The sequence below is a fragment of the Acanthisitta chloris genome, unplaced genomic scaffold (genome assembly GCF_000695815.1).
Source record: "Acanthisitta chloris isolate BGI_N310 unplaced genomic scaffold, ASM69581v1 scaffold32553, whole genome shotgun sequence".
NCBI classification, from domain to species: Eukaryota; Metazoa; Chordata; class Aves; order Passeriformes; family Acanthisittidae; genus Acanthisitta; species Acanthisitta chloris.
The window spans coordinates 256-20,044 of record NW_008663830.1 but is presented as its reverse complement, the minus strand read 5'-3'; the positions used below and the strand labels follow the sequence as shown (position 1 = coordinate 20,044).

At 46.1% G+C, this 19,789-nt stretch overlaps 1 protein-coding gene across 1 annotated transcript; it reads right to left on the bottom strand.

Moving 5' to 3' along the window:
- Positions 1–11,310: 11,310 nt before the first annotated feature.
- On the bottom strand, positions 11,311–19,322 carry FAM114A2 (family with sequence similarity 114, member A2). The gene is made up of 13 exons (XM_009071116.1): positions 19,104–19,322; positions 18,799–18,895; positions 18,262–18,357; positions 17,871–17,983; positions 16,807–16,941; positions 16,482–16,640; positions 15,749–15,875; positions 14,692–14,771; positions 14,149–14,277; positions 13,821–13,960; positions 12,999–13,071; positions 12,377–12,430; positions 11,311–11,711 (listed from the first exon to the last, which is right to left on the bottom strand). The coding sequence occupies exons 1-13, from the start codon at positions 19,320–19,322 to the stop codon at positions 11,613–11,615; spliced, it is 1,521 nt and encodes a 506-aa protein (XP_009069364.1). The 3' UTR covers positions 11,311–11,612.
- Positions 19,323–19,789: the final 467 nt, after the last annotated feature.

Here is a 19,789-nt window from a genome sequence, read left to right as displayed (position 1 = left end):
CCTAATAGGACACTTTATATAATAAAGCCCCTAGATGCAGGATGAAAAGTTCCATCACAAAATAAAGGTCCGACCTTTCTGTTCTGAAATTGTTGGCATTTATAGAAAAATGCCTTAATTTGGGGACACCTCTGCATGAAAACATATGGGAATCAGTTCTTTCTCCATGCCTAAGCTCACTTGGCAGCTCTGTTGCTACAAGGCCCCAGACAGCCATGGGCTTGCAGGTACCCCAGATGATCTGGGCAGGGGCAGCACAACCCCTCCTGCTCCTCAAGGACAAGCCAAAGTTATTATATAAAGAGGAGTAAATTTCTGTAAACAAGACTTGCTTAAGTAACTCCACAGCTGCCAGTTTCTGGTTTTCTTTTCCTACTCCGCCCCTCCAGAGCCCAACGCGATGGAGGGGCACAGCACAGCTCTGTTCACAGTCCTCTCCCAGCCAGCTGAAGGCACATCAGCTCCAAGGAGCCCCTCGTTGAACCTTGCAGATGCTTCAAGCAAATGAGGTGCTTAAACACCCCAATGAAGTCAGGCCTCATGCCCAGCAGCACTTGGGAAACTGCTGGCTGACACATCTGTGGGCAAGCATCCGTCTCAGCACACCAAGGTCATGCTGGGGGATGTGTCCCACAGGACAGCGACTGTACCCCTGTGACTGAAGGTCCTTGGCATCCCCAAAAGTCAGATATTCCACCTGCCTTTTGCCTCCTCCACTGCTGTTAGAGCCCTAATCCCTATGTCTGGCGTGAATGCTCGTGCTCAACGCCCATTCACATCGCCTGGCTTCAAGTCAGGGCTGAGGTGCAATGAGGACTTCTGGACACCAAATACTTTGACATTATTTTCACCTTTACAACTCTGGGGAAACTTAGCAAGTTCAAATGAAGGCAGCACACAGGCACAGAGGGGAGTGAGCTACATGCTACGCGAGGTGCTGAAGGCAGGACAGAGAACCTCAGCTGCTGCAGGAGACGCCTCGATGTTCACACAGCCAGGCCCTGGGTGTGTTTGCCTTTCTGCTCCTGTGCCACAGGGATCTGGCTGCACATGTTGTATTTGTACAGAGCTTAGCACAGTGGCCTGAAGCAGAGACTGTAAAGTACAAACAGCAAACAGGAAGACTTTGCCTGGCTCAGTGCTCACCATCACCCAGCAGTGCAGGGTGTGCCCAACACTGGCTCTCAGCACATGAAGATGCTGAGATTTGGGGCAGTATGAGGACATGGCAATGGGGTCAGCTGCAGACAGCCATTTGTGAGATCCACCCACTTTGGAAGCTGGGCCACAAGGCACAGAGGACAGTTTTAGGACTTTTAGCTTGTTAGGTGAGATATCTGTCAGCTGGAAAGTGGAATCTCACTCCAGTGAGATGCAACACCTCTCAGCTCCAACTGAGCATATACAGGCATGCTTGACCTCAGTCTGGCACAGCCTGCTTGAAAAGTTTCCAACCTTTATCTTAAAAAGCAAAGGCAAGACCTCCCCTTTTCATGTCCAAACACAGAGAATTTATTCCAAGAGATTCCCATCCTGTGGTAGCATGGCCTGAGGGGACTGTAAAATGCTGCAACTCCATATACTATTTGGAAGTTGGTCTTGTCGTGTGCAAAAGTCCTGTGAACTTGCATGGAGGGGAAAGTAAAATATGTCAAATATCCCCACACAGGAATATTTTACATTAATGCACCCAAGGGTTCATGAAGCAATAAGGCACTTAAAATTGGTCTTGCCTTGCTGAAGCCAAACCAGCTTATTGCAACCCAGTTTAGCTTTTGGAGTTGTTTGGGTTTTTTTCCCATATTCATGTTTTCCCTTTAATCTTTGTGCTGGATAATTAAGACAACATTCCTCAGCATCTTTCCTGCTGTTTGTTGTGATTATACAAGAGCTGGCTGCATTTGTTCCACGAAAACAACATCTAAAGCCACGTTATGTGGTTTCAAGTAAAACCCTCTGCGGCGTTGACTTTTAATCTTGAGTTTGTCTGAAATCTGCATTACTCAGGAAAATACCCATAAAAATAGACTTCTTAAGGAAAACAAAGCAAGGCAGTGACGCAGAGGGAAGAGATTATGCTCAAGTTTTTATTGACGGTGAGACTTCTGGGCAGAGTGGTGGGTCAGATCCTGTCCCCAACTCTGAGATCCCTTTCGCTGCTGGTTGGACTCTGCCAGCAGCCTGGACCTCTGGCCCCAGTGCTCCCTGTTCCCAGTTCGGTTCCTGTTCCTGGTGCACTCCCTGCTCCCGGTACTCTCCCTGCTCCCAGTTCGCTCCCTGCTCCCAGTTAACTCCCTGCTCCCGGTTCACTCCCTGCTCCCAGTTCAATCCCTGTTCCCAGTTCGCTCCCTGGGGCAGAGTGGTGGTTCAGATCCGGTCCCCAACTCTGAGATCCCTTTCGCTGCTGGTTGGACTCTGCCAGCAGCCTGGACCTCTGGCCCCAGTGCTCCCTGTTCCCAGTTCGGTTCCTGTTCCTGGTGCACTCCCTGCTCCCGGTACTCTCCCTGCTCCCTTTGCGCTCCCTGCTGCCGGTTCAATCCCTGCTCCCAGTTAACTCCCTGTTCCCAGTTCGCTCCCTGCCCCCGATGCTCACTCGCCCCCGGAGTGCTGCGGGAGCCTTACAAAACAGCCGAGCGGTTATGAAACCTGCGGCCCTGCTGCCAGACGTCCCAGCCCCGGTAGATGGCAGTGCCAGCTCATTTTTCCCAATTTTCCTCTCTTTTTTTTTTTTTTTCCTCCTGGGTCCCTGCCCCCCTCCCACCCCCTTTTTGGCGGCTGGAGCTGCGCACCCGCGGCCCCTGCGCTGGGGCAGCACTGCAGAAAGACAGGGGTTTGTCGGGGTTGTTTTTTCCCCCCTGTAACTGCTTTTCGTCTGGTTTTGATCAATTTGAACTCAGTTGTAAGAGCTCAGCACAGCCCCAGGTGTCTGTCCCCGCTCAGGCTGCTCCATCCCGCAGCAAGAGGTGTGAAGGGCACAGGGAGGATATTGATGCTGCCTAATGTGGGGGGACAGTGTAGATCCAGGCAGCCAGAGCCCCTGGATTTCTCTCCGGGCTCTATCATAGAATTGAACAAAGCCTGCTCACTCTGATCCCAGCTCCCCACCTATTGCCTTTCCCTGTTTCCTTATCCGGAGGGACAGATAGATCTGGGTAGGCAATGTGACTGAATGAATAAGTAGCATTTCTCTTTGGAGCCCACAAGGTTTTTATTTGACTAAGAGTGGCTCAGGCACCCTCCAGCATGTGCTGCTGTTTGCATCCTCACCTCCTTGCCGTGCCCAGGACATGTGCTGTCGCTCCAGCATGGAAAGCCTAATCTTTGTCTTCCTTGTCACTGCCGTGTTCCTGGGGCAGGAACAAAAAGAAAAGGGACAGCATGTGAGGGGAATGCTGGGTGTCCTGTCCCCTGGTACCTCTAGGTATTTGACAGCACCTGTAGCCAGCACCCACTCAGGGGTTTGTAGGTGCAAACCCCACAGAACTGGTGTGCAGTGGGGCACCCAGGGCTCAGCATGGAGCTGGAGTGAGGTTACCTCCTCGTCGCTGTCAGAGCTGCTGCTCTTGTCCTCTTCCCCATCTCCCTGCCGGGGCAAAGAGAGAGACAAGCATTACTGGGGACTCTGACACCCCATTTGCTGATTAAGCTAGAGCCCTGAGTCACCCACAGGACCAGATGTGTGTGTCTAGAGCCGAGCTTTGCCCCACTGGTGCTGCTGTGGAACTACATGTGCCCCACAGAGTCCTCCAGAGCCAAGAGCAAGGATTCAGTGGTGTGTGCAGTGCAGACAGCACTGCTGTCCACAGCAGCATCTTATTTGTGTTGAAATGGGAGGAAAACGAGGGAAAACTAATTAGGAATATTGGGAGCAAAGAGACAGCTGTCTCTCAGTGGAAAAGCCATGCACACAGTGTGATTTTTAGGCTGTGGAGAGCATAGCTCCATCCACCAGAGGTTTGGGGTTGCCATGGATCAGACATTGCTTCCCTTCACAGCCAGGATGTAAATGGTTCTGGGGAAAACTCCATCATTCCCCTACCTTTTCCTCTTCCTCCTTCTTCTTCTTCCTCTTCTGCTTGTCTTTCTCTTTTTCTCCCTCAGTCTTCTCCTCTTCCTTCTCCTCTTTCTTGTCCTTCTCCTCTCCCTCCTTATCTTCCCGTCCAAACCCTACAATGGGGCATGGAGGAAGGTTCATTGCAGATGTGCAGTGTCCAGCACACACAAACCCAGTAGTCCCCCTGTGTCCACACCAAACACTCACATTTCAGGATTGTTGACATTTCACCGAAGCCAAAGAGCTCTGGGGCACGAGATGGTCACACCTACAGCACAGAGAGGACCTGAAGAGTGGAGGAAGGTGAGCTTTTCAGGGATGAAAACACCACCCTGGCCCATTCAATTTTCACAGAGACCCTATGCACTTCCTATCCCACAAAACAGCAGGGAATGGGATAAAGCCTGCACAAAAAAAACCCAAAAGGACCAGGCCTTGTGCCCACCTAGGCAGCCACAACTGCCCTGTGCCCAGGGAAGCAGCAAGGGGAAAGTAATGGAGGTACAGATATCTCAGGACAAATGTGTACAGAGGTGTCAAAGACCCCATGAGCAGGCACAAATTACAGAAGTATCTCAAATTAAATAAAGATAAAACAATAAAGAACAGGTGTGGGGGCTCCTAGGAGTCCTCAGCAGACAGAAGACCTTCCCTGGGGCCAGGGCAGTGTCAGGGAGAGAGATGGAGACAGCAGCAAGCAAAGGAGAAACAGCACAAGGATAAGAAAACTCTAGCATTGATTAGGTGCCTGAAAGGTGACAGATGAAAAGAAACGAAAGAAAACAGCTTGCTTTAAAAATAGCAGGCCCAAACAAAGCCCATGAAATTGCCCAGGCAAGTCAAACCCTCCCTCTCCTACCCAAACGGCACAACAGGGCAGCAGGGTGGGGGATCAGGTCCCTTCTGCTAGCAGGGAAGAGCAGAGTCCTTCCCTCTCACAGCAGGTAATTAGGAAACAGTTTCTCTTCCAGCCAGTGATGGAGGGAGGCAGAATATTAATGCTTTCTTTTAGTGGTTTTTAGCCACAAAATGGCATCATCTGGTTGGTACTATTGACTCTTTTAAAAGAGCCAGTTGCAGCCTGTGAGCTGATAGCATCGATTTGTACTTTGTAGACAGGTTTTAAAACCCCCAGGATGCTGCAGGGGAGTGGGAAGCAACAGGGTTTGGGAGTGGCATCTGGGGAGAGGCAGGTTGGATGGGGAGGGAAGGAGTGTGGGAAGTGGCTGATAAAAGATGTAATCAGTGCAAAGTTAAAATCTAATTAATAATGAACAGTAATCTAATTCATCTCCGTAATTAAGAAGTGCAACTACTAATTGAAAATAATTACATTTTAATCTAAAATCATTAAAAATAATCAAACGTTAACAAAAGGAAAGGCAGCTCCTGGGAAGGTGCAGGAGAAGGTGTAGCTAATGCCCTGAGCTCAGGTCCTGTTCACCAAAGCTGTTCCACAGCTCCCATGGTACGTGCCCAGCCCCAAATCCATGGGAGAAGCCTCTGCCTTGTGCCTTCACTGCTGGGGATGAGCAGATGTGGAAGGCACAAGGTACACACAGGTGAACATCAAACTTTGCACTAGGAGATGGGCAACCAGACCAAAGCCCAGCAGCCAGGGCTGGGAAGGGGCACTGCCCCAACACATGCTATGAAATGCCACTGTGGGTGGTTACAACCCTTTAATTCCCCCCTGAATTGCTAACCCTGTCCCTGGTGACCAACCCTGCTGATTTCTAAGAGATGGGAGATGGGATGTGGTCCCACACTCTGAGCTCTGACACTCTCCTGGCTGGCACTGACCCTGTGCAGCCCCTGCCAACACTCAGCTTTTTCCCATTCCATCCCATCCCAGACCAGCAGATCCAGTTTTGCCTGTTCCTTCGGAGCCTCAGCCACCTTGTGTTTTGGGCAGGCAGGTTTGCCTGCCCCAGGTGAGCTGCCCTAAAGCCTGGACAGGCAAACCAGCAAAACCCACCGATCAGCTCTATGGTCCTCATTGACCAGCTGCAATTGTCCTCTGTGGCCGAGCAAAGCATGAGGTGGATCACACCTCTTGCGAACAGAGCAAACCTGCATATTCATACCCCACTAGGTGCAGCAGCCTAGATAACCTCACCCCACCAGGTACAACAGGTTCACAGGTCAGAGTGTGCCCACTCCCATCTCACCCAGGGGACTGGAGTCCTTCCCACAAAGCTCAGGCCCCATTGCCATCCCCAAGAGCACATGGAGCATGAGCTATCCCAGGGATGCTCCTGCTGCACCCTCTACTTCACCCTGCCCTCCTGCTCTGCTTCTCCAGCCTGCAAAATACATATGTGAGTCTGTAAATTCCCTGGATGACAGGAGGGAGACAGGAAAGCACCTTACCTGTAGCTGAAAAAGGCAAGTGGTGATGTCTGGCTGGCAGCTACCAGGGATCTGCGTATTTGAGTGTTGAGGTCTCCTCCCCAGTCCCACTTTTGGAGCAGAAAAACTGGCTCTGCCACCTGCCATGGACAGCACATGACACCGGAAACATGACCAGTCAAATTGGTACCCACAAGAGCCATTGCCTTCAGCACAGACAGGAGCAGAAAGACCCTTTGCAGGCAAGTCAGAGCAGCTCTGGAGGCTCCAGACTTCCATGGGGACAAGGGAGGGCAGTGGGGACTCTATTTGGGAATGTGCTATGGTCAAGCCTCTGCTGGAAGTAAAGAAAAGGGACTTTGGAGTCGTCCTTAAAACCAGTGAGAGGAACTTCCAGTAGGTCCTTGCTCCCTCTTACTGGGAGGTGCCAGATGAGTCCAGAAGGTCCATGCAAGGCCAGAGCAGGCAGAGTTCAGCACTTCCAGCTCCCTCCAATGCTTGCCCTTGCTGCTGGCTTTCACTCCAACATATCATTAAGTAAATACCTGTCAGCAGAGAGCAGTTACCAGCAGGTCTAAACACTTGCATAATGTGCAGTGCCCTCATTTCTAACAGCACCAGTGCGAGATAATAACCGTAACAGTAATGTCAGAAAGGGCTTGTGTACCCGAAAGCTAATTTGTTTTCCCCACCTAATAAAAGGTATTACCTCTCCCATAAGATTTGCCCCATTTAACGCCTTCAACTCTGTCACAAAGTTGCTCCTGCAGTCATTTGACTTCCATTTACAATAATTGCAGTGTGCGTGGAGCCCCCTCTCAGTGAGTAAGCCTCACCCTGGGAGCAAAGCAGCTGTACAGAAGTCACTTGTCCCAAAAACCTGCCTGTGTCTGCCACAGACCTTCTCCATCAGAGCCTGTACCTGCCCCAAATACAGAGCAACAGTTCCTTTGGCAGGTTTAGATCAGAAATGAAGAGTTTTAACATCAAGGGCAGATGAACCCTGGAGCAGCTCAGCAAAGCCAGTGGCAGGGTCCCTGTTGCTGCCCATTTTACAATCAATAGCTGTGGTGCTCTCCATGTCCAGCTTACACACAAATCATTCAGGGAACTCCTGTGGCCAGCACTTAGTCCTGGGATAAACAGTGGCAGCAATCCCATCTGTCCCAGCATGACACAGCCACCAGGCTGATACAGACAGGGAACTCGGGGTACAGTGTAGGAGCTTGGTGGAGATGTGCACATGGAAAACAGTGCAGGACCCTGGAACAGATCCAGGGAGGCTGCTTGCTGTTGAGACCAGCTGGCATCCAACCCACACCTCTGAGCAGCTCCTGCCACCACAGAGAATCCTCCCCCACAAATACTGAACTCAAGCTTCTTTTGAACTGGTGACCTCACTGCTCACTCCCTGCCAGCCCCAGCTGAGCTCTCAGTACTCTGATGCCTTCAGAATCTTCCAGTTAGAGCAGCCCAGGGGACAGCCCTGCCATCAGTCTCTGGGCATGGGGACACAAAGCTCTCAGGGACTGTCCCAACCATCAGGCCAGGCTGCAGCCACCAGCACCCAGCAGGGCAGCAGACTGGCAGCAACAGGCACTTCTAGGTCCCAGCCCAAGACTGCACAGGTTCTGCTCTCACCCTCAGCAGGCACAAAGCTGCCCTTGAAGGAGTGGAAGCAACCTGCCAGCCAGCACCTGAAATACCTGTGTGTGGCCACCTCCGAGCTGCTGTCATAACACTGAGCTGTAAGGGGCAAGGAAACCCTCAGAAAACACAAATTAGCACAGTACAAGCCACTTACATCTTCCATTTCTGTGCTAAGGAGCCTTTGACTACAGAACACCAATCTCTGCTTCAATCCCATCATGACAGACCACTGTTTATTTAGGATTCAATGTACACACCTGAGAAGGAAATGCCAGAGCTCTCCTCCTCCTGCCACGAGTTCTCTCCTTCCTGCCTCTGAGTCAGACCATTTAATTTGTGCCGTGGGTGACCTGGGACAGCTGTCCCCTTGGTCAGGGCCACCAGTGGCAATGTAGCTGCTGCTTTTCCAAACGAGGACAACTGCTCATCCCATCAGAGGTTTTGCTGCTACAGAACGTGCATGATTTAATAATGGAAAATGAGTCCCTGGGAAGCTGGTTGGGCAAGGACTGGGAGCACATCCCAAAGCCCATGGGGAGGACCAAGCCTTTTTTTGTTTCAAATCTTTCCACAGCAGCTGCCAGGAAGCAGCTTTTACAGCTGCAACTAACAGAATCTCTCCCAAGGAAAGAAAATAATAGTGGAAGGTGTTTTTTTTTCCTTTTCCCCTCCAAATCGCTGCCAGAATCTTAGCTGACTCTTATCTATTCTCAGCCACCTCTCACCTCCCCAAACACTACCAGAAGTGCTCAAATTACTGTCAGCTCTCATTAGGTTCACACGCAAGGCAAGGCCGAGCAATAAGACCTCCAGATAGTTGGATGCTGAATTCTGATGAATCCTTTGGGTAGGAAGATTTCAGCAACAGTGGAACTGTTTTTGTTGGCTGTCTCTTGCAGCCCTCACACTGGCACAGAAATGAAGCTGGTGCACATTTGATTACTGGCTGCTATAACAAAATCCAGGTGGGCATATGACTGAAAGAATTACTGTCTGCATCCTAAAAAAAAAATCATCTCATTTCCTTTAATTATTAAACTACCCTACACTACAGCACTGCAGGTCAGTAGAATTTATCTGCAAGAAAAGCAGCTGCTGCTTCATAAAACCCCATCACCTTTATTTCATAGAATCATAGAATCAACCAGGTTGGAAAAGACCTCCAAGATCAAGTCCAACCCTACCATCATTACTAGACCATGGTGTCACATCCAGTCTCATCTTGAAAACCTCCAGGGATGGTGATTCCCTGGGCAGCCCATTCCAATGCTTGATCACTCGCTCTGTAAAAAATCTCTTCCTAATATCCAACCTCAACCTCCCCTGGCAGAGCTTGAGTCTGTGCCCTCTTGTGCTGCTGCTGGTTGCCTGGGAGAAGAGACCAACCCCCACCTGACTCCAACCTCCTGTCAGGAAGTTGTAGAGGGTGCTAAGGTCCCCCCTGAGCCTCCTCTTCTCCAGGCTGAACACCCCCAGCTCCCTCAGCCTCTCCTCATAGCACTTGTGCTCCAGTCCCTCACCAGCCTTGTTGCTCTTCTCTGGACCTGCTCCAGCACCTCAATGTCCCTCCTGACCTGAGGGGCCCAGAACTGAGCACAGGATTCAAGGTATGGCCTTACCAGCACCGAGTCCAGGGGCAGAATCACCTCCCTGGTCCTGCTGACCACACTGTTCCTGATCCAGGCCAGGATGGCATTGGCCTTCTTGGCCACCTGAGAACACTGCTGGCTCATGTTCAGCTTTCTGTCTAACCAAACTCTTTTCTTCTGACATTTCTGTAATTTTGGCTTTGTAGCAGGAGCAAGGCTGCTGTTCTGCACTGACACAGGAGCTGGGAGCTCTCATTCCCCAGCCTGGGTTCAGAGCCCTCTTTCCTATGAGGCCATGAGAAAAGCCATAGCTGTCCTGGCCTCAACCCTGGCCCCAAAACCACACTCAGGACTAAGATAAAAGCTCACTGTTCTTTCATTTCATTTGTGCCCACTGCCACCTTGACAGCTTTTAACTGAGTTGTCAAAACAAATCCTTTATTTAATAATGCTATCAACCAAAAAAAAGAACAAAAAATACAGAATTTATTGTATTGCAGATTTTTTTACCCCAGACACACTCCTTTCAAGTCCAGTTTTCTTTAAGATGCAAAAAGAAGCTCTCCCTTTAGAGATCTGATAGGTCTAACCATGACTAAGGCAAGGCTTTTTCCATATATATAAAATCAGAGGAGCATTAGCCAAAAGGTATTCTAATAAAAACACTTCTCTACTGCACAGATAGAGCAGAAGAATATTAAGCCTTCAGTATAGCAGAAATGTGCAAGACCTGCTAAAACCCAGAGGATTTTCAAAAGGGGATTTGAGCATCATTGTTACCAATGAGCAAGTACAGAGGTAGGTGTGACACTCAGTCACCTCTGGTTAGCTATTATGGACTTCTTGAAATTCCATTTTAGCTGTGCATTGCTGCTCTTGTGATTCCAGCAGAGGCTGCTCCCTCCCCATGGGCAGGCTCAAAAGACAGAAATTGCAAAAAGGAACAAAGCAGGGAACTTGCACAGCACAAAGCAACAGATACCATATGTGGAGCAGCTTCTGAGACAAATTAGGACTCCCACTAACAGAACCAAATTGCTTCCTCACCCCCTACTTTAATATACCTTCCAAGAAGAAGGAGCATTGCATTGTAGTGTTTTTACACAGAAACAGAAGAAAAGCAGTATGCGAGTTTGTGAACAGTCTGTGGCTGACATGTCAAGCTCACTGAGGAAGGGGAATCCTCCTGCTAAATTCTCTCATTAAATTGCCCAAACATGAATCAGTTCCTTTTACCCAGTTCTCATTTATTGCTATAAAGCAAAGTACCTGCATTCTTAGGGCCAGATCAGCATTTTCCCAGCTCATGCTGAAGCAAGCACTCTGTGAGAGAATGAGAAACAGCACCCTGGCGAGAGTCTGTCCCACATCCCTGAGTCAATACAGACATCCTCAGGAAGCTGAGGCTTCTCTTCATCAACAACAGCTCAATAAGGAACTCTCTCTGCTCTATTCTTTCCAGCCTAGGAACTGCAAGGTTCATAATCATAAATATTTGCCTTGTCTTGCACCTCCTATCCAATATTCACTTCAACACCAACGCAGAGCTATCAGGAACCTAATTATGTCTGACTTAAAAATCACACCATGATTTTAGCTAACTCTAACTAGCCAGCTGCTACTCTTTTTTCTCCAGCACTGGGGAAGCTCTCTGGACTGTGAAGACAAAGAGCTTGTTAACACATACAGCAGAGAGATTTCAGTGAAAAGATACAGACACTCCATGAAAACAGAGAAGCAATCTGCACTTTAAGTCTGTCACGTTGTCCACCAGCCTGGACTATGCTAATCACCTCTCTCAGCGTGCTGTAAGAGCTGTCATTGCCAGACTGCACTTAATCACCATTCTTGCAGCAGCAGTGAACAGAGTTCATCTTTTTCCCTTTAATAAGAGCCATTACATCATTCTCCAGCATGGAAACTACGAAGTGGGAAGGTCAAAAAGTTCTTAATTAGGAGGATTTTTATTACTGCGATAGTTCTGTTCTAGCCTCAATAAGAGACATCTGCAGTACAGGCAGCAAGAGCTGGAAGGCATCTTGGATATAGGAAGCACTGTTTGAAGCCTGTGAAAACAAAAATCAGAATACACAAATGAACAAACAGCATTGATTAACGCACAGGAGAAACAGAAGCCTAGTGCTTGTTGGATCTTAAAGTAAGTTTTTGAGGGGCTTTTTGCCACCAGGAATAAAAGCAACTGGCTTAAAGACTGTCAAACAAGATCAGGTGAAGTCCAAATGTAGGATACTGTTTTGGGTAACAGATGAAAAGAGTTTATTTCTAAGAGAAGGGTAACTATGCTGTGGCAGGAAGGAAGAACACACTAACATGAAACAGCTCCTTCCTACCACACCTCAGAGGTTTAGAAGCATTGAGAACCAACTTAACAGCAAGGAAGTGTTGGGACTCTTGCATGTTAATTTCTGAACTTGTCTGAGGTTTGACTTTGGCCATTTAAATTCTAAAAAACCCAGACTGATGAATTTAATATGTGTCTTCTGACCCAACATAACTGTCAGCTGACACCACATAAGGCTCACTCTTCACTAAGCAACTCCTGTGCAAATCTACAGACATTTATTAAAACTTTCAAGTTATTAGACAGGCAAGCACAATTTTAGACCATGGGTTAGAGCACTTGTCATGTATAAGGATACTGAAGTGCAAAGAACCAGCATATCTATTTTTAAAGTATTAGCTTAAAGTTTTAAACGTTAGCATAACTGACCTCCAAAAACACTCCAGTGATTAAGGGATTAAGCACATCTGCTTTCTCTTTGACCTGTAGAGATCAGACATATATTATCCTGATTGAAAATTTGATCACATTCCTTCAGGCAAGATAAAACTAAATCCTCAGTAAGTTTAAAATCACCACTGCTCCCTTGACTAGAGGAAAGCTAAGCCACAAGCTTAGCTGCCTTGTAGCATGCAAATAAGAACAAAGTAACCTGCACAGGCCCAACACAGGTCGTGTATGAATACACACATCACAGCTTCAAACGAACTGGGGACAAGTGGAGAAGTCAGAGATAATGACACTATCTCCAATAACACCCAAGTGTTTTGAAAAATCCATAGCAGGATCACAAACCTTACTTGCTTCTGCCTCCTTAGTACTGTCAGCCCCAATTCCCATCCCCACTCTGTGCCAGGCTGAAAGCAGCACGAGGCACTCAAAAGCATACATTCAGCTGCCACAGTTTGGGGAACACTGGCCTAGAAGATCAGTTCACAGGGAAAAAAATCTGCATATATAAACATGCAAAGACAAAAAGCACTCGATGCAAAGATCCCAAGGCTGTAATCAACTAACATCTCATTCCTGGGAACTGTGGTGTAACTCTTACCCCTGCAGTCGTTAAGCACGTTGTAAACTCTTTAGAGAAAGCTGACAGTTCTTTACATAGCACAATGGTCATTCTGTGGAAGAAGAGAGGAAAAACCATGGAGTAAATACAGTCTACAGGAACAACCTTCTTCTAGCATTCCTCTGAGACACAATTGCCTTGTTTCCAGGATTATAAAGCTCAATTAAACCAAAACTTATGTAGAACATATAAACAGCGTATGAAGATTCTGAAGTTCCCCAAATGAATTAGAGAGGGGAAAGATGGGGAAATAAATAATTAAAGCTGAAGATCTGAAACAGCATTCAGAGGACAGACACACCCATGCAGGAAGGAACAGTACTAACTTGTCTTTTTTTTTACTGGCAAGTGTCATTTTCTAAATTAATAAGTACTGCATATTTCATACACTTGCCAAGTATCTCCTGTGCAGCAATTTTATAGCCTCATGTACCTAGCATACTAATTATTAACAAAGAAGTAATCAGGAATCACTTTTATACATGCTTTGTCATGTTTTACATGTCTGTCTACTGACTAACACAAGCTTAGGGCAAACATTCTTCCTGGCTACATAAAGCTTTCGAGTAGGGTTTCCTCATTCTTATCAAGAAATGTCTTGAACCTGGAAAGAGACAGCTGAGCTTTGCTGGAGGACAGTGATATCACCTGTCACAAATTCACCACTTTGCCAAATTCACACCTATTTGAACACCTATGCAGAATTCCAGAGTGCTGTACTGCTTGGATTTGCAAAGAGTTATTAGACAGCTTAATCAGGGAGTAATTATACACTATCCATTTACGAGGAGATGAACTCACTGTGAAAGGGACTTGGCTCTGTCTGTGGCTGTCACCTCCTGTTTCTGGCCATACAGAAGCAGAGCTGCAGTTTTGTGAAACATTTCAATGCAGGAGGCTGTCAGTTCTGCCAAGCTTCGTATGGCAAACGCATGAATATCCTGCAAGAGTTCCAAAGATTCCCCTTACCATAAAAAACTAACAGCTTTCATTATTTAAAACAAGTCAATCATACAACATAATGTCACTACACTAATTCAAACCCATAAACTCTGGGAATCATGACTGTATCTTACAGCCAGATAAACACTCTGTGGTCAGATATTCTCTTCCTTTATTACTCAGTTACCTCTACAGATTTTTTTGCGTCCTGGTCACCGTCTCTGGATTCTACTTCTTGGTTTTCTTCACTCTCTTTTTCTTCTTTAGGAAGATTACTGTTGAATTGTGCTATCCATTCATAAGCAGATGTCCTCACCTGTAGGAAGATGTGCCATAGCATTTAATGACTAGAATGAAGTCTCTCCTGCACACCACAAGACATGAAGTATTGGATCTCTTGAGAGGAAGGAAGCACCTACAACTCCTGAGCTTGTGAGAAGAACCAAGACAAATGATCCCAGTGCCTTCAGGACTTTGTAGAAGGTTGGCTGCACTGACATAGTTGAGGGCAGTTATTTCTCTAGCACCAGGTGCTGGTGTTTACCAGCAAGACCACAACTATCAGAGAGGCTTTCAAAACATGTCTGCAGAATGCTGCTGCCACTTGGTGGATCTGAAGGGTAGTGAAATGACGACAGGAAAGGTGACTTTTCCTCATACCAGATCCTGAACATAGTAAAACCAGCTGCTTTGCACCAAAAGAAGGACTTCAGTTCATATAATAACTCACCGTGATCAGTTTGTCTGGCTTGGAGGAGATATGCAATTCTGAAAACAATTCTGTTACTTCTTTTGTGAACTCCTCATTTCCTAAAGGACAGGAAAGGTTAAAGAATCCACACAAAGGACAGATTCAGGAATAAACAGCACTTCAATGCACAACTAGTCCTGCACAAGTCTGTCAACTGTTTCCTTTATTTCTCTTTGAATCATCACCTCAGGCCAGAATGCATCAAACCTAGTCTTTTTAAATAAAATTTCTAAAGTAAGTTCTGCAAAGGTGGAGACATCAGTGCCTGAAGGTTAGCTTTTGCTTTCTCAATTCTGGGTTTGTAGTTAAGGTAATTCCATTTCTTTTTTTTTTTTTTTTTTTTTACAGGCAGCATTTTATAACACACTAACTTGCACATCACCTTGGAGAGTCTGAAATATCACTTAAAGCCTGTGGTTCTCCTATTATATATGGCAGAGCAGATGTGAGATCCATTATGTGCAAATATAAAAGACACATTAAATGCTGAATGATAGCAAGTGCAGGTGTGTGAGCCCTCCCTGATGAGCATTTAGGTAAAAAGCAATGCAAGAAATTTACATTTAAATCCATGCAATCCTCAAGAATCAGGGCTCTTGTGTATGAAGGCACCTCTGAGTTTTTTGGTCTGTGTGGCTAACTCTCATTTTAAAAACAAATAAAAAGGCTTTTTGCTTTCCCACAGGTTGGAAAACTCCATTCACAGTCTTTCCCTCCTGGTCAGGGAAACCCAACACCTCTCTGAATTTGCATATTGGCTCAGGGTCAGTTGTATCAACTGCCCAGGAGTCAAACAACTCTAATCCTGCTCTGGCAAGACTGCTACAGAATTAATGCACAGCAGCTTTCCAGAGATGAAGGGTGTTGCTACCTGTCATGCCCCTGGCCACAGACAGCTTTAGAATTAAGCATCCAGCTAAAGAATAATTTAACTTTGGCATCATGTCCATTGCTAGTGCTCAGGGCTGGTTGGGTCTACACTGAGAATTTCATTGAGAACCAGCTTTCCTCCTCCCAGGACCTGGGGCTCTCTTACCCTTCTTTTCTTCCTCCTCCTCTTCTTCAAAGAATTCAGGTAAAGAAAATGCTTCTTTGAGTTGTTCCATTTCCTCCTGCAGTGTGTCCAACTCTTCTCCAGAAAGAGCATTTAGAACAGATTTCACCTAGTTAGGGCAGCACAGCCAAAGAGAGAACCATAAATCCATGCAACAGGACAGAAAATGCAGCACTAGTTTACACTGCATGTAAAAACATGACAGGCTGATGGTAATGAGAATGTGTATTTTCATACAGGAAGAAGAAAAGGGAAAAAGAACTATTTGTGAGGCCCTGTTAGGTAATAATGTATTCTTAAGGAGGTACTCAAATTTCTTTCATTAAAAAAGGTGAATGACTTCTGAAATTGCATGTTGATCTGCCTTTCTCCCTACCTCAAGACAGAGGACAATCCCTGCTGTGCTTACTCTCTCCTCCAGACAAGGCAGCAAACAAGTGGGTGTGAGGAGAGCAACTTGTGAAAAGTTGTTGAAGACATGCAGGAACTGAGGGTAGTTGTGAAAAGGGAATGGCTTCAGGGGCTGAGGACAGCACATACTGTTTCCAGGGTAAACACCAGATTCTAATGCAGGGGTCAAACTGAAGTTATGTACTCATCACTTTACAGCAAGTTCTGAGCATTCGATTTTACATGTATATGTATATATTTCTAATCTTTTTTTTCCCTGCTCAGCTGAACCCAAAATAGACAGCAAATTGCTCCAGGCCATTACCTTTGATTCACTCTCTCTGGAAAGCATCTCTAAGGCCTCCAGATGTGAAAGACCCTGAAACTCATCAAACAGTAACCCATAATGGGCTTTCTTCTCCGTAGCCATGGTAACCTCGGTAGCTGTCTGCTGCTCTTCTTTCTCCTTTGCCTCTCGTAAGACCTGAAAAAGAAAAGCAGAAGCCTCGTGACAGTGCCAGAAGATAGAGAATACAGGAGGAGAAGGCTTTTGGTTCAACAGCAAAAATGGTTGCTTAATGACAGGACCACAAAAAGAAGGGAGAAGAAAGGAGAGAAAGCAACAAGGGGCTGATAGGGAACTGCCATACCTGAGATAACGTAGAGGTTCTGTTTATTAGGCCCTTTGTTTTTTTGAATCCAGGGTCTCCCTCAGCTATTACATCCATTGTTTTTTTCCCGATGAATTCCAAGGCATCCAGACCTCCACTAATAACACTTTTTCCCTAGGAATCAGATTTGGATATAAACAGCACATAAAATAGTGGCAGAAATTGAACTGGGGGATTTATATCAGCAACGTTATGCTAGACACTCACATAAAAGCCAAATTGCTCCTTGTCACCCTAAAATTCAACCCTAATCATCACAAAAAGAGCAGAAGGACATGGAAAGCACCACAACACATCATCATCCAACATTTTATTACAGCACCCAGACAGCAGCAGCAGCAATCTGATGGGAAATACATTTCTAGTCTGTGAACAAGCTGGTTCTCAGCACATTAAAGTATTTAGTTCTCATCCTTCCAGTGAGAAAACACTAGAGCTGTGGATTCTGGTTGCTAACTTTTCTTCAAGCCTTAAAAGCAGGAGCAAGCCTTCCATCTGCAGCTCTTTCAGATTCATGGGCAAATTGACAAGACAGCAGATCACAAAAGCAGTTTCTAAGGGTAATGGCTTCCTTTGAAGCACATTTCTCATGGTCACAGGAGCAAGCTGATTTCCAAGCAATTTGGGCTCGTTTCACAGAGGTTTTTGAAGAGGAGAATGGATTTCATCTCTAGACAGTTCTGTGGAAATCAGTGAAAATACTCCAGAAATGAGTCTGACCTTGCATTTACCTGAATACTCTAAAGGAAGGGAGCAGAGATGACAGAGTACAGAGATAACATGCACAGAAATGCACACTCCACACAGTCCATCATGAGGTGTTTTTGTTATGTACCAACATTTAGTACAGAACTATCAAAATTCATCTTACATATTAAGTGCCAGTTAGAAGCAAGGTGAAGGACAAAGGTTGTCTGAAGGCTGGAACAGTTTGTCACCATTCATCCCATAAAAGTCAAAATTAAAGGTTTCCTCTTACAGTGTTTTAGATGAAAGACCAAAACCCCAAAGCCCATTTTCTCCCACATTCCCAACTCACTCACTGTGCTTTGGACAGCAGTAGAGATGGTTGATAACACTTCAAGAGCCCCAGCAATAGGAAAGGAGCTGCCATCCTCAGCTGCATCCGTGCTGCTAGCACCAGGATTCTCACTTCCTGCATTAGAAAGCAGAAAATTAACTTCCCTGCTCCAAAAAACCAAGATCCTGTCAGCTGCAGAGTGGAGAAAATCAACAGCACCCAGTCTCACACAGCAGTCTACAATTGGGGTTATTTTTCTACCTGTTTTTCAGAGCCAACAGAGCTAAGCAACAGAGTTTTACTTTTTTATTATCAATCTCAATATGGAAGGTGCAGAGCAAGGTGATGTTATCTGGGGGCTGATTACGTTATGAGAAACATTTCAGTGTTGTACTTGTGCAATAAAAACTGACCTCTTTCAGCATCTCTAGTCTCTGAAGAGATTTCAGTAGGACTGGGGATCCCAAGGGTTGTTTCTGCTTTTTCTATGACATTTGAAATACCTTGACCTAGAGAAGACAGAAATCAGAACAGAAACAGGATTAGGGCTGCATATTAGTTTTTATTATTCTGGATTCCTTCTGTTCAAAACAGTTTACCCAGCACTAAAACCTACTCCTATCTAGCTTGCCTAGCAGTGTAATGAGCCCAGGTTTCATCTCAGCTTTTAAATCAAGTTGTAAATACTGTCTGAATACCAGTTTAAAATACCAGGAGAAAATTACACGAACGCCTTAAAAACTTGAAAGTAATTTTGGCTGTGCAGATCTCCTTAATCTCACTGTACCTTTTGGTACAAGCTTTCCCCATTACTTGAACAATTCTCTTGACATTCTTCCAATAATGGCTGCAGTAACTGAAATCTCCTTCTCTAGAAACAGGCTCAAAAGCATCAGCTTGAGACATGAAACATGATTAAAATATTTATCAAATACCAGAAAGTGCCTTACCTACAGTGGCTACAGTAGCAGAGGCAGTTGACAGAAGAGATTTCCCCCAGCTTCCCCAGTAGCCCCATCCTGTCTGAACTGCAGGAGAATCTGAGACCTTTAATGAAGAAAAACAGAAGAGTGATGCAGGTGTTATGGTGAGGAGAGGAGCATAAGCAGTCTGTGACCTGTGACTTTTGTGCAGCTGTTTCTTTTCAGAGGAACAGCAATGTGAATTTTCAGAAAGGGCTTATGCTCAGAATTCTCCTGTGCTGAAAGACATAAAATGTGAACTCACATTACTCCAAGCAAGCACAGGAACATACCTTGTTGGCTTCAGCTGTGGGTTTTTCCGTGGCAGTAGGTTGGCTTGGGGGTTTGGGTTCAGGCCTTTTCCGAGTCACAGGCAGAGTCTCATGATCTCTGCTTGCTTGTTCTTTCTCTTCACTGCTCTCAGAGCAGCCAAGTTCCTCTGCTTTCTGTTCATTTTCATCCTCATAAGAGGTTTCTTCTTTCAAATTTTCACCACTGTCTTTCTCAGACATGACTACAAACATCCACAGAAAACAAAGCAGATACAATATCACTCCCTTGTACACTTCAACATCAGTTCAAAAGCATCACAACTGTGCTTTAAATAATTAAACACAGCAGTGTTGCCACACATACCCACAAGAACAGCTTATGTTTTCAAGCAAGTGTGTACACTAAGCCTTAGTATGACCAGGAGAAACGTCATGCTTGGAGGATTAAAGTCCCATATGAACACGTGGCTTTCTCTATCTGACACACCCTCTCCACTTGAAAATAACAGGTGGCTAACTCTGAAAAGCAAATGAAGGTACGAAAGGTCCTTAGATAAATCCATGACTTGCTACACCAAAAAAAAAACAACCTTGAAAACAAGTTTCTGCATAGAGGAGAGTGGATACAAACAGGGACAGCTGTCAGAGCTGAGCAGGTAGGGAGGCAGTGACTGGGTCACTTCTGTATTTGGGGCTGAGCTTGGCCA